Source organism: Gadus morhua, chromosome 23, assembly GCF_902167405.1.
Source record: "Gadus morhua chromosome 23, gadMor3.0, whole genome shotgun sequence".
NCBI classification, from domain to species: Eukaryota; Metazoa; Chordata; class Actinopteri; order Gadiformes; family Gadidae; genus Gadus; species Gadus morhua.
In genome coordinates this window covers 10,216,294-10,228,793 of record NC_044070.1, presented here as the reverse complement: position 1 = coordinate 10,228,793, position 12,500 = coordinate 10,216,294, and the positions used below count along the sequence as shown (strand labels likewise).

The 12,500-nt window shown below is 47.5% G+C and overlaps 1 protein-coding gene across 6 annotated transcripts in view; it reads right to left on the bottom strand.

Annotated features, from left to right (window-relative positions):
• Positions 1-12,500, bottom strand: part of asap1b (ArfGAP with SH3 domain, ankyrin repeat and PH domain 1b) — a 46,202-nt gene that overhangs the window by 14,322 nt on the left and 19,380 nt on the right. For 4 of the 6 annotated variants that reach the window (XM_030348770.1, XM_030348766.1, XM_030348764.1 and 1 more), the window contains exons 4-15: positions 11,711-11,785; positions 11,485-11,534; positions 11,142-11,271; positions 7,297-7,382; positions 6,093-6,168; positions 5,362-5,448; positions 4,408-4,416; positions 3,731-3,831; positions 3,250-3,319; positions 1,430-1,517; positions 622-670; positions 109-278 (exon numbers count right to left, since the gene is read on the bottom strand). In XM_030348770.1, coding sequence (XP_030204630.1) covers positions 109-278; positions 622-670; positions 1,430-1,517; positions 3,250-3,319; positions 3,731-3,831; positions 4,408-4,416; positions 5,362-5,448; positions 6,093-6,168; positions 7,297-7,382; positions 11,142-11,271; positions 11,485-11,534; positions 11,711-11,785 — 991 coding nt within the window. The remainder of the gene's footprint in view (positions 1-108; positions 279-621; positions 671-1,429; positions 1,518-3,249; positions 3,320-3,730; positions 3,832-4,407; positions 4,417-5,361; positions 5,449-6,092; positions 6,169-7,296; positions 7,383-11,141; positions 11,272-11,484; positions 11,535-11,710; positions 11,786-12,500) is intronic. The other 2 variants (XM_030348765.1, XM_030348769.1) reach the window with 1 other exon arrangement.

The following is a 12,500-nucleotide window of genomic DNA, read 5'->3' as shown; positions in this document are numbered from 1 at the left end:
AGCCTGAACCAGCAACCAGTGTGTGTGTGCAATACATTATTAATGTATTACCTGCCCCCCCCCCCCCCCCCCCCCCCCACACACACACACACACACACACACACGTACCGGCCGCTCCACAGTCGCAGCAGGTGTGGTTCCCGGGCATCCGCAGGACGTCCTCGATGATGGCCTTGGTGAGGTCCTCCAGCCCCCCCCCCTCCCCGGCGCTGCTCTGCTCCCCGCGGAACGCCATGTTGAGGGCCTCCTCCTTACTGTTGGTCAGCACAGACACCCAGCTGGAAGACACACACACACACACACACACACACACACTCCTTAATGTGGCTTCCCAGCACAGACATCCAACTGGTAGAGACACACACACAAGTGTGCACACACACACATTTGCCTATGCACTCACACCCGCACAAACACATGGATGTTTACACACCGACACGCACACACACACACACACTTGACTTGGCCCTGCACTGGCAAACACAGACTCTTGGCTGCTCACACACACATTAAAGCAGAGTTAATGAACGGCGTTTGACCCCCTGTGGATGTGGAACAGCTCAGTCTGTCCCGGCCAGCTGCTGCCCAGCAGCACCTCTTCCCCCCGTCTCGTTAACTTACATGACAAACTCCTGCTCGTCCTCCGCCTGGAAGTGGTACGTCCGGTTGTCTGAGGACAGAACAACAACACGACGTGGGTGAGTGATGGAGTCTCTGACCGCTGGCACAGCACGCCAGCTCAGCTCAATTCAAGCGCTGCCAGGTTTCTCCCCCGGCCCGCCCGGCACTGGCAGGTCTGACTGAGTCTAGGATGACTGTGGTGCAGAAGAGACGCTTTGTAAGACCCTGGGATGATGTCGGCCTCGGTGAATCTAGGAGGGGCGTTTGGTTTCTGAAACACTTATTTTCTGAAACTAAAGTTTGTTGCTTGTTAGATACAGAGAATGCCTTTTATCTCTTCACCTCTTGGATGTTGCTAGTGAGCTATAGAACTGAACATTATGCTGGTCATTCTCTGAAAGTGTTAGATGTCGCCAGTTGTATCAAAGGAAGGGCTTTTATTTTTGGAGTGCTTGACAGCTTGTGTTGTGTCACCATGGGAACCACATTCTAGGATGGAAACGAGGCTGCGGTGTGACAGGGAGAACCCCCCCTGCTCACAGTTGCCTGGGTAACCCAGCCCCCAGAATTGAAACCGAAAACCACTTTTCACTTAAGGAAAAGAATACCTTGAGAGGGTTTGGGTTGGTATGCAAGTGTGTGTGTGTGTGTGTGTGTGTGTGTGTGTGTGTGTGTGTGTGTGTGTGTGTGTGTGTGTGTGTGTGTGTGTGTGTGTGTGTGTGTGTGTGTGTGTGTGTGTGTGTGTGTGTGTGTGTCTGTATTGGTGTGCGTGTGTGTGTGTGTATGTGTGTGTGTGGGTGTGACTTACGGGAAATTAGATCAAAGCACTTCCTGTCCTCAGCGCTAGGTTTCACCTGGCAGGTGAGCAGGTTCAGTTTGACGGGCTGCCGGTTTGACTGGACAAGCACGTGCACACACACACACACACACACACACACACACACACACACACACACGCACACACACACAAACACACAAAATGCACACTGTGTTATAGAAATGAAATGGTTATATCCATCAGGATGTAAAACAGATCGCAACAAATTCCCAACACATCAACCAGCTCTGTTCCTCACTGTGGTCTCCATGGAAACCAGTGTTGGCGCCAGCTGGCACATGTGATGCCAGCGGCCTGGGGGGGTGAGGCGGGGGGGGGGCAAAGCGCTGTGCTCACGCGATGCTAACAGGCTGCGAGGAACGCTGGGGGGGGGGGGAGCTGGCAGACAGAAGGAGAGCCAGCAGACAGAAAGACTGACTGACAGACAGACTGACAGACAGACGGCAGACAGACTGACGTGCAGATGGCAGGCGGGATAGCACTGGGGCCATGGCCTGTGGGGATATTGTTATTATATTTGCACGCTTTGTGCAGATGTTCGATTTGAAATTGAATGAATGAACTCGACCTTTTACATTAATAGGATAACCTGAAAACAAACCAATATTGTATTTTCTATTTAAGATTACCTGATGTACAACACAGCCCTAAAGCAGAAGTCTGTCTCTGTGCCGTCTACCCGCCAGCCAATCAGATCACAGACACCCCAGAGCCATGAGGTCAGAGGTCAGAGGCACCAGATGATATGAGAGGCTGGCGGTGTCTAAGGCAGACCAATGTGTGTGCAGCACTCTGGAATATATTGTGAAGTTATATTGTCTGCTGCTTCTGTGAAGCATGCTATTTGTGTTACGCTAATTCCAATGCTGTCTGTTCAGTGACAGCCAGCTGGAATGACAGTATTTTTTTCGTTCCCTCTTGAAGCTAGCCTAGCTGGATTGCTAAACTAATAGAATACAGTTTCTAACTTCACACGATTTATGTCAGAGTTCAATATAACTGTAAGTGAAATCAGAGGCAGTCAACGTGGGCAGATTCATGTTTGAGTTAATCTACTGCTACCACAGTTGAACCCAACTACTGTTTAACTGAATCGTAGTGGACCTAAACCGTAGTCGAACAGAACAGACGTGTGGCTCATCGGATCTGTAGTTTGACAGAACGCTCTGTATGAGAGATGATGGCTCGGGTTTGGATCTGTCCTTATATGGAACATTTGACTACAGCGTCGTGTGCCGTATCCGCCCACTGCAGCTGTTGGAGCGGAGATGGAGCCCTAGGAGCCATGGCAGAGTGAGCATTAATAAACATGTGGCCCACCTCTCCCTCTCTCTGCTATGACTCATACAACCACAGCAGGGCAAGGGATGAGGGAGGGGGGAGGGACATGTTGCCATGACAACCCATCTATGTCAGCTTCAACGTGCCAGTCTGATGCAGGGGTCAACCAGTAAACTGATGGAGTTGTTGTTGTTGTGTGTGTGTGTGTGTGTGTGTGTGTGTGTGTGTGTGTGTGTGTGTGTGTGTGTGTGTGTGTGTGTGTGTGTGTGTGTGTGTGTGTGTGTGTGTCTGTAAATATATATGTGCGGGTGTGTGTGTGTGCATGTATGTGTGAGTGTGCATGTATGTGTGTGTGTGTGTGTGTGTGTGTGTGTGTGTGTGTGTGTGTGTGTGTGTGGTGGTGGTGGTGGTGGTGGTGGTGGTGGTGGTGGTGGTGGTGGTGTGCGCGCGCGCGCGTGTGTGTGTGTGTGTGTGTGTGTGTGTGTGTGTGTGTGTGTGTGTACACTCACAGTGCCGTGGGCGATGGTGAGGATGCCCCCCTTCACTGAGCACTGTCTCCTCTGCCACACCTTCCTCAGCCTATCAGAGACAGAGACTCGTTACTAAACATCCATACATTAAACATACATCTTACCACGTTGACTAAACATCATTCTCCACCTCATTAATATATTCCTTTCGATACCTTTTGTAAATAAATTCTTTGTTTATTAATGGTAAATTAATGTGCAAACACACAAATTTATTTTAGTAAGAAAAGTAACTAGTAGTAAATGATGAACCACCCGTCCCTCTTCTTCAGGTATCAGGTATGCTTACTAGTATAGTAACTAGTTCTAACTAGTGAGCGAAATAGTGCTCACTACTGAAGTATATAGTACTAACTAGTGACCAACCCATTTCTCTTCTTCATCTGGTACTCTTTCTAGTGAAGTACTAATACTAACGAGTGTAGTAGCAACTAGGAAATAGTACTAACTAATGACCTACCCGTCACTCTTCTTCATCAGGTATCCCTTCTTCTCACATCCAAACTCCTTGTTTCCCTGGAGCTGGTGCATACTGTAGCCCCCCTGCTTACTCTGGGAGTCCTGCACACACACACAAACACACACACACACACACACACACACACACACACACACACACACACACACACACACACACACACACACACACACACACACACACACACACACACGCGCACACACGCACGCACAGACACACAAACAACCCCATTATTACAATGAATGCCAGTGAGAGTCCAGGTCTTGGTGGTGCATGCAGAAACATTAACAATCATCCCATAATAGACTGTTGTCAGGGGTCCAGGACCAGTTGCCGTGGAGACACACAGCATGCTCCTGTCTAAAGACTCAAATCGAAGAATGAAATGTTATCCCCATGACTTTGTTGGTTACTCCTTTAAACAATAAACATACAGTATATATCTGTATATATCTATATATACACATATATATACATATATATATATACTGATATATATATATATATACACACATATATATACATATGTTTATATATATATATGTATTCAAGCAGAACAGAATACCAGCATGCAAGAGCGTGCACGGTGAGTGTGCACGGTGAGCGTGCATGTGCGGGTGTGCGTGGTCATAGTGCGCGTGTCCTCCAGCAGCACTTACTCTTCTAGACTGGATTCCAGACAAGCAGAAAGCAGAGAGGAAGACAGAGGGAACACGTGTGAGAATGTGTGTGTGTGTGTGTGTGCGTGTGTGTGTGAGTGTGGGTGTGTGTGTGTGTTTGTGGGTGCATATGTGTGTCGGTGTGAGGGTGTGTGCGTGTAGAGGGGTTATCTTCCACCAGGGCTCTTAGGTGGACAAAGCCTAAACTAAGGGGTAGATATCTGACTGACTGTTGTTAGGACTACAGAGTGAGAGGGAGTACTGAATAGGTTCATTGCAATAGTGTAGTATCTCGTCATCATAATGGTGATGGTTGGACTTTGGGAGGTAACTGCAGTTGCAAAGGTGTTATGTGGGTTTGGTATTATAAAGGTGGTGGGGTCTATCATAAGGGGTGGGGTCTATCATGGGCTGTGGTCTACCAGAGGGGATGTGGTCTATAATGGGGTGTTGTCTATAGGAGGGGTGGGGTCTATCATAGGGGGTGTGGTCTAACACAGGGTGTGGTCTATAGGAGGGCTGGGGTCTAACACAGGGTGTGGTCTATAGGAGGGCTGGGGTCTAACACAGGGTGTGGTCTATAGGAGGGCTGGGGTCTAACACAGGGTGTGGTCTATAGGAGGGCTGGGGTCTAACACAGGGTGTGGTCTATAGGAGGGCTGGGGTCTAACACAGGGTGTGGTCTATAGGAGGGCTGGGGTCTAACACAGGGTGTGGTCTATAGGAGGGCTGGGGTCTAACACAGGGTGTGGTCTATAGGAGGGCTGGGGTCTAACACAGGGTGTGGTCTATAGGAGGGCTGGGGTCTAACACAGGGTGTGGTCTATAGGAGGGCTGGGGTCTATAATGGGATGTGGTGTACAGGAAGGGTTGGGTCTATCAGAGGGAATGTGGTCTATCATAAGGGAGATGTGTTGTACAGGGGGTGTGATCCCAACGAGGGGCGTGGCCTACCTCCTTCTGGTCCAGCTGGAGAGAGGACTTGATGAGATCCCTGAGGGCCGTGAGCTGCTTCTTCTCCTCATCCTGAGTCTGTTTGATCTGCAAGGAGAACACACACAGTCAACACACACACACACACACACACACACACACACACACACACACACACACACACACACACACACACACACACACACACACACACACACACACACAGACACACACACACACACACAGACACATCCACACACACACACACAAACACACACACAAGAACATCCAGATGAAGGGGGTGGAGGAGGTGATGGAGGAGAGGAGGTGATGGGTGGAGGTAAAGAGGAGATAATGTAGGAGGAAGTGGGGAAGGAGGTGGAGAGGAGGAGATGGAGGAGGCGGGGGTGGAGGTGGAGAGGAGGAGATGGAGGAGGCGGGGGTGGAGGTGGAGAGGAGGAGATGGAGGAGGTCGAGGTGGAGAGGAGGAGATGGAGGAGGCGGGGGTGGAGGTGGAGAGGAGGAGATGGTGGTAGGGGTGAGGGAGGGGACGGAGGCAGTGGTCGGGTGTAGGGGGAGATTGAGAGGAAGATATGGTGTAGGAGGAGGTGCTGAAGGAGGTGGTGGAAGAGGTTGAATGGAGGTGTAGGAGGTGGAGAGCAGGTGTTTGGGAAGGTGGAGACCGAGGAGGAGGAAGGTGGAGAGGAGTTGGAGGAGGACATGGTGTAGGAGGAGGTGGAGAAGGCATTTACGTTGTAGAGATCAGCAGCCAGCTTCTCTATGTACTGCTTCAACCGGTCGGCCGTCTTCAGACCATCCTGGAAGAAACTGGACAACAGAGAGAACCGCCAAGTGATCATAATCAGTAACATTTGGAAGACCTCTCCATATGATTAGTGAACGTGTTGGCAGTCAATCTTTAACTATCACATGGTCATTCTGTAGCCAACAAAGACTCAGTCTCCTTTATACATAAATAAACAATACATTATGCCATAAGAATCCAATGGAAAACAACTGGTTTCCGTCTCAGCAGGAAGTGGCCTTCAGCAGACAGGAAGTGTACTACCTTGTCAACAGGAAGGCAGGGAGTATTTTTAACCTCCAAACATCTCTGAGCTCCAGGAAAGAGTTAAACATCAATGTGAATGTCTGCCCAATGGGGATAACTACATTCCAAATGGCTTTGCAACTTTAGTCCACTTGATAAATTGTTTATTTTTCATATATCACCAATGTACCAAACATTACATCTAACAGGCTTGCAGCTAAGAACTCCAACTCATCTTATGCTTGCGCTACGCTATGCCAGCTAGCTGGTTCTCGTCCAAGATGGTTCAGCCATTACGGTTCAGGATGGGGGGAGGGATATCTCAGGGAAGTATTGTAGTGCTGTTGTGCTCCCTGTTTGGTCATTCTGTCACAGCCTGGCTGGGACGCTGACCTCTGCCTCACAAGACACTGGCTCTCTCTCTCCTGTTATAGCCAACCGCTACTTTGGCTGATAATTATGATAAAGATAATGCGATAAAATATGATAAAAATATAGATGGCAAGCCTGGCTGCTACAGAGAGTTGTAATATAGTTGTCCAAATGAAGAGTTGAGAGCTGATGTTAATCTAATGATGACGATAACATCTAGTGAGAGAGAGAGGAGAGAGGCAGAGAGGCAGGAGTGTGTGTGTGTGTGTGTGTGTGTGTGTGTGTGTGTGTGTGTGTGTGTGTGTGTGTGTGTGTGTGTGTGTGTGTGTGTGTGTGTGCATGTGTGTGTGTGTGTGTGTGTGTGTGTGTGTGTGTCTGTGCATGTGTATGTAAGCGTGTGTAAAGGGGATGAAAGCCCTTTCAAAGGGAACATACAGTTGCGTGTTTCACGGTGGTTTCCCTCATTATGGGAGATGGAAGGAGACAGAGGGACACAGACAGAAGGTATATAAATGGACTCTGACGAGACCTACTTGCACTGAGCGTGGTAGTACTTGATGAGGTTCTGCAGCAGGTCAACTCCCTTCTTTGTCTTGATCTCATTCACCTTGATCAGGTACTGCCAATCAAACACAGAGAACACGCTGTCACACATATTCAACGCAACTTTACTTTCCCCAAAAAACTGACCAATAACAGTGTCGTTGGCGGTTTGTTCCAGAGATTTCACCAAATGACGTAGATATGGAATATATCAATGTATCTCGAAATCTGTGCGGAAAAACATGATTAAGATGAATAACCAGACATTGATATTAACCTTACGCCACACAGAAAGGTTGTGTGTTACGTTGCCCCTAAAGCTTGGTCTCTGGCAAGCTTTTGGGGAACTGGATCGGACGACAAAAGACAACACACAGACGAAGACACGCAGTAGGACACAGCACAAGCCCAGGCTGTGTGTGTGTGTGGCTGTGAACCACAGTTCCCATGAGGAAGTTGTTTTCATTATGCTGTGGGAGAGCACTGCGGATAAGCACATGGTTGATGAGGGTCCTCTGTCCAATCTGAACGGTGTTTCCTGACTCCTGCAGATCACCTGCTGGCGCAGCAGTGAGTAAGTAACTTAGTAGCAATTTATTTCTCTGCTAAATGGCTGAACGTAAGACACCAAGCGTGGTCGTCCATGACGATAAGAGCTGATGTTAATCTGGAGATGACCGTCATGCATGGTTGAGCCACACAAACTAGTTACAGATTAACATTTCCTGCTCGACCGTGAAAAAATGTGTTTTGCTTTGACAGTTAGTGGATTATATCTCACTGTACATAAATTTTAGTATATTCCTTATTGTGTACATGTTTCTATTTTCTTTGTAATTTACATGCCATGGCCATGTAATTGTATCCCATGCGAATCAGCCCCCTGAATTTAATGAGAGTGAGAGAGTGTTTGTTTGAGTGTGTGTGTGCGTCCTGAAGCTGTGCGGATGTGTTTGTATGTGTGTGTGTGTATGTGTGTGTGTGTGTGTGTGTGTGTGTGTGTGTGTGTGTGTATGTGTGTGTGTGTGTGTGTTTGCAGGCTGATGATTTGTGTGTTTGTGTCTGTGTGTGTGTGTGTGTGTGTGTGTTTGTGTGTGTGTGTGTGTGCGTGTGCGTGGTCGAGTGTTTGTATATGTGTGTGTTTGTGTGTGTGTGTGTGTGTGTGTGTGTGCGGGCTGACGGTGTGTTGTTGTGTGTGTGTGTGTGTGTATGTGTGTGTGTGTGTGTGTGTGTGTGTGTGTGTGTGTGTGTGCGTGGTCGAGTGTTTGTATATGTGTGTGTGTGTGTGTGTGTGTGTGTGTGTGTGTTTGTGTGTGTGTTTGTGTGTGTGCGGGCTGACGGTGTGTTGTTGTTTGTGTGTGTGTGTGTGTGTGTGTGTGTGTGTGTTTGTGGTCGAGTGTTTGTATGTGTGTGTGTGTGTGTGTGTGTGTGTGTGTGTGTGTGTGTTTGTGTGTGTGTGTGTGTGTGTGTGCGGGCTGAAGGTGTGTTGTGTGTGTGTGTGTGTGTGTGTGTGTGTGTTAAACCCTGCTGAATGTTAGTTTAGTGTGTCTACGTGTGAATGAGCAACATCACTCCCACTGGTGAGAGCTGCTGTTTTACACAGACAGAGGGAGAGAGCGAGAGAGAAAGTGATAGAGAGAGACACATATAGAGGAGAGAGTGAGAGAGGGGACACACACACACACACACACAGTGAGAGAAAGAGAGCGAGCTAGAGAGATAAATAGATAAAGAGAGACAGAGCGAGGGAGCATCCACTAATCTGCTAATTGCGTGACATGGGGGGCGGAAAGAGAGGGAGAGAGAGAGAGAGGGAGGGAGGCATAGAGAGGCAGAGAGAGAAAGACGAAGAGAAAGGAATGAGGGAGGGTGAACAGATTTTGTCCTGCGCAGCATTAGCATCATGGCTGCCGTTTCCATGCTGGCTGCTGCCTTGGAAAAGAGCTGCAGTACGCTACATTACACAGCTTGCCCGCAAGTGCTAGCTCCCTAGTGCTAGTCCGCTAAAGATCAAACTATTATTTTTCTTGGCTTTAATATATTTTGTATTCTTCAACGTTGAATTCAATTTATGTTTATATTATATGTGAATAGTTATATATGCTTTTAATATACAAATTAATTACTAGGGACCAGGCTATCATTTTGAGTCAGGACTTTCAGCTAATTAGCATAAAGCCCCAGGGGCCCGGCTAACGAGGGGAAACCAGCTGACTCAGGGTTACAGGGTTTGAGGGAAAACCTGGTGGGGCTCTCCTCTCCCGACCTGGAGCTGTGCGGTTGCTGGGATGTGCATCAACTGTACTGAGTTACACTGGAGGAAGAGGATGGAAGGGAGTCGGACCAGTGGAGTTTAAGTGCTCTAGAAAGGGTAGGTTAAAGATAGACAGAATAAAGGAGCAGAATGGAAAGAGAGAGAGAAGACAAGGAGATGAGGAGAAAGCGATGGCCTCCTGGAACTCACAGCAGGGAGGGGAGGAGCGAATGATGATGAGAGTGAGGGAGACGTCCCTCTCACCTTTAGTTACAATCTATTTAATCGATTTGTATTTAACTGATACTTTGATGGCAGATAGAACCATCATGAAATTGTTTTTGTGGAGCGTATTTTATATACGGTATATTTATTATTCATTGAAAATTATGTTTTAATAAAGGTTGAGTTAGCTCAGCATGGAGATAATACCACGATTAGACAAGTAACATAAACGAAGACACCCTAAGCACCAGTGGGAGGGAGGGAGGGAGGGAGGGAGGGAGGGAGAGAGTGGGCTGTGGGAGGGAGTGTGGGAGTGTGCTCCCACCACCACAGGGCTCTGGCGGGGTCCAGCCAGCTTGGCAGCGGGCTTTGCTGCTGAGCGCCAGCCCGCCCACCCACGCTGGATCCTACAGCAGAGAGGTTTCACACATAAACACCTCCCCCACACGTCTTCTGAGAGCACCACGCACCCAGGGGTCGCCCCACCGGGGCAAGGCTACGAGATAGAGGAGGAGAAGGAGGACAGCTCCACACACACACACACACACACACACACACACACACACACACACACACACACACACACACACACACACACACACACACACACACACACACACACACACACACACACACACACACACACACACACACACACACACTGTCTCTGGTTAGACCGGACAGTAGAAGTTTCTGAGCAACACATGGATGTGAGTTTGGTTTGTGACCTACTTCCAACTGTGTGTTAGTCTGTGTTTGTGTGTGTGTGTGTGTGTGTGTGTGTGTGTGTGTGTGTGTGTGTGTGTGTGTGTGTGTGTGTGTGTGTGTGTGTGTGTGTGTGTGTGTGTGTGTGTGTGTGTGTGTGTGTGTGCTCGTGTATGTGTGTAGATGGCTGCTTGAGTGGAGTAAAAATAAAGTTCCCTTTACTGCCAGTATTGACCAATATTAGATCTTTTCAGGTCAGAATGTATTTAAGGTTGATGGGCTGCAGTCCAAACATACAACCTGAATCCTGGCTGACTGCAGCTGTGTACTTACTGAATACCAGCAGAGAAAACAAACTATGTATAATTTTTGAATGATTAATGATTCACTTTCGTACCTAATATCTTACCACATACTGCAACTCTGGAATTATCTATGTATTGACCTCACACTAATGGAAGGCATGATATAGATGCTCTGTACTGGCAGTACTGACGTCACAGACATGGGGGCTCACTCTACTGACTCAACTTCCATGGAGGTTTCAGTGTGTACTGACTATATTGCCCTCCAAGCAATGCAAGCAGTGACTGTTCTGACCTGATGGAGGCTAAGAAGGCCTGTCCTGATGTTGGCTCTGACTGTACTGACCTCACACATCTGCAGCTGGAACAGTCTCCTCTCCTTCTCCATCTCCTCAGCGATCTCTGCTCCGGTGATCTCTGTCCGGATCATCCCATGCTGCTTAGCGTGTTCCCTCTTCTCTTTCTCTATCTTGGTGCTGAGACACAGAGACAGTAAGTTTACATGGTTTACATAGTTAGTCAATCAAACACCTTCAATGGGTTAGGGTAGGTGTATTCATACTACACACGCAACAAAAGCCAAGAGATTGGCGTAACATCAACTTCACAAGGCCAGCAATGAGCTGCCATCAAGCAGAACACTAAAAGGATCTGTAGTCTCACAGTTAGTTCAGTCACTTAGCACTTACAACTTGGCCTCATAGTCCTTCCAAGCCTTGTCGAACGGCTTCTTGATGTCCTGCAGAGGAAAGAGCACAAAATGGTGGACCGACATCAGTCAAGGACAGGACAGGCACTATGGGACTGGCAGAATACAGGGAGGAGAGGAGCAGGGAGGGGTAGGTGAGAATAGGGAGGGGCTGACGGGCAGGAAGGGCAGGGTGGGTGAGGAGGGGGTGTTGCAGTGGTCCTCACCCCTTTGACTCCTTTCAGATCCCCCTTCAGCAGAGAGTCCAGGGTGAAGATCACATTATGACTCAGACTCTGGAGCTGGGGGCGAGAGACAATCAGAGAGACAGAGAGAGAGAGACCGTTACAATGTGGAGGTCATAAGAAACCACCGTGATTAAACCAGTGAATCAAAGTTCAAGTTAATGTGTCTTTTATTTTGATACTTTAATCTACTCGTTATTACCATAATAGTTATACGACCCTACATTAGTTCTATGGTTTTGAGTTCTACTTCTAACCTTACTAGTTATGCATCTATTTGCTATATAGCTACGGGTTCTACCCATACTAGTTCTATATCTATTAGTTATATAGCTACTGGTTCTACCCATACTAGTTCTATATCTATTAGTTATATAGCTACTGGTTCTACCCATACTAGTTCTATATCTTTTAGTTATATAGCTACTGGTTCTACCCGTACTAGTTCTATATCTATTAGTTATATAGCTACAGGTTCTACCCATACTAGTTCTATATCTATTAGTTATATAGCTACTGGTTCTACCCATACTAGTTCTATATCTATTAGTTATATAGCTACTGGTTCTACTCATACTAGTTCTATATCTTTTAGTTATATAGCTACTGGTTCTACCCGTACTAGTTCTATATCTATTAGTTATATAGCTACTGTTTCTACCCATACTAGTTCTATATCTATTAGTTATACAGCTACTGGTTCTACCCGTACTAGTTCTATATCTATTAGTTATATAGCTACTGGTTCTACCCATACTAGTTCTATATCTAT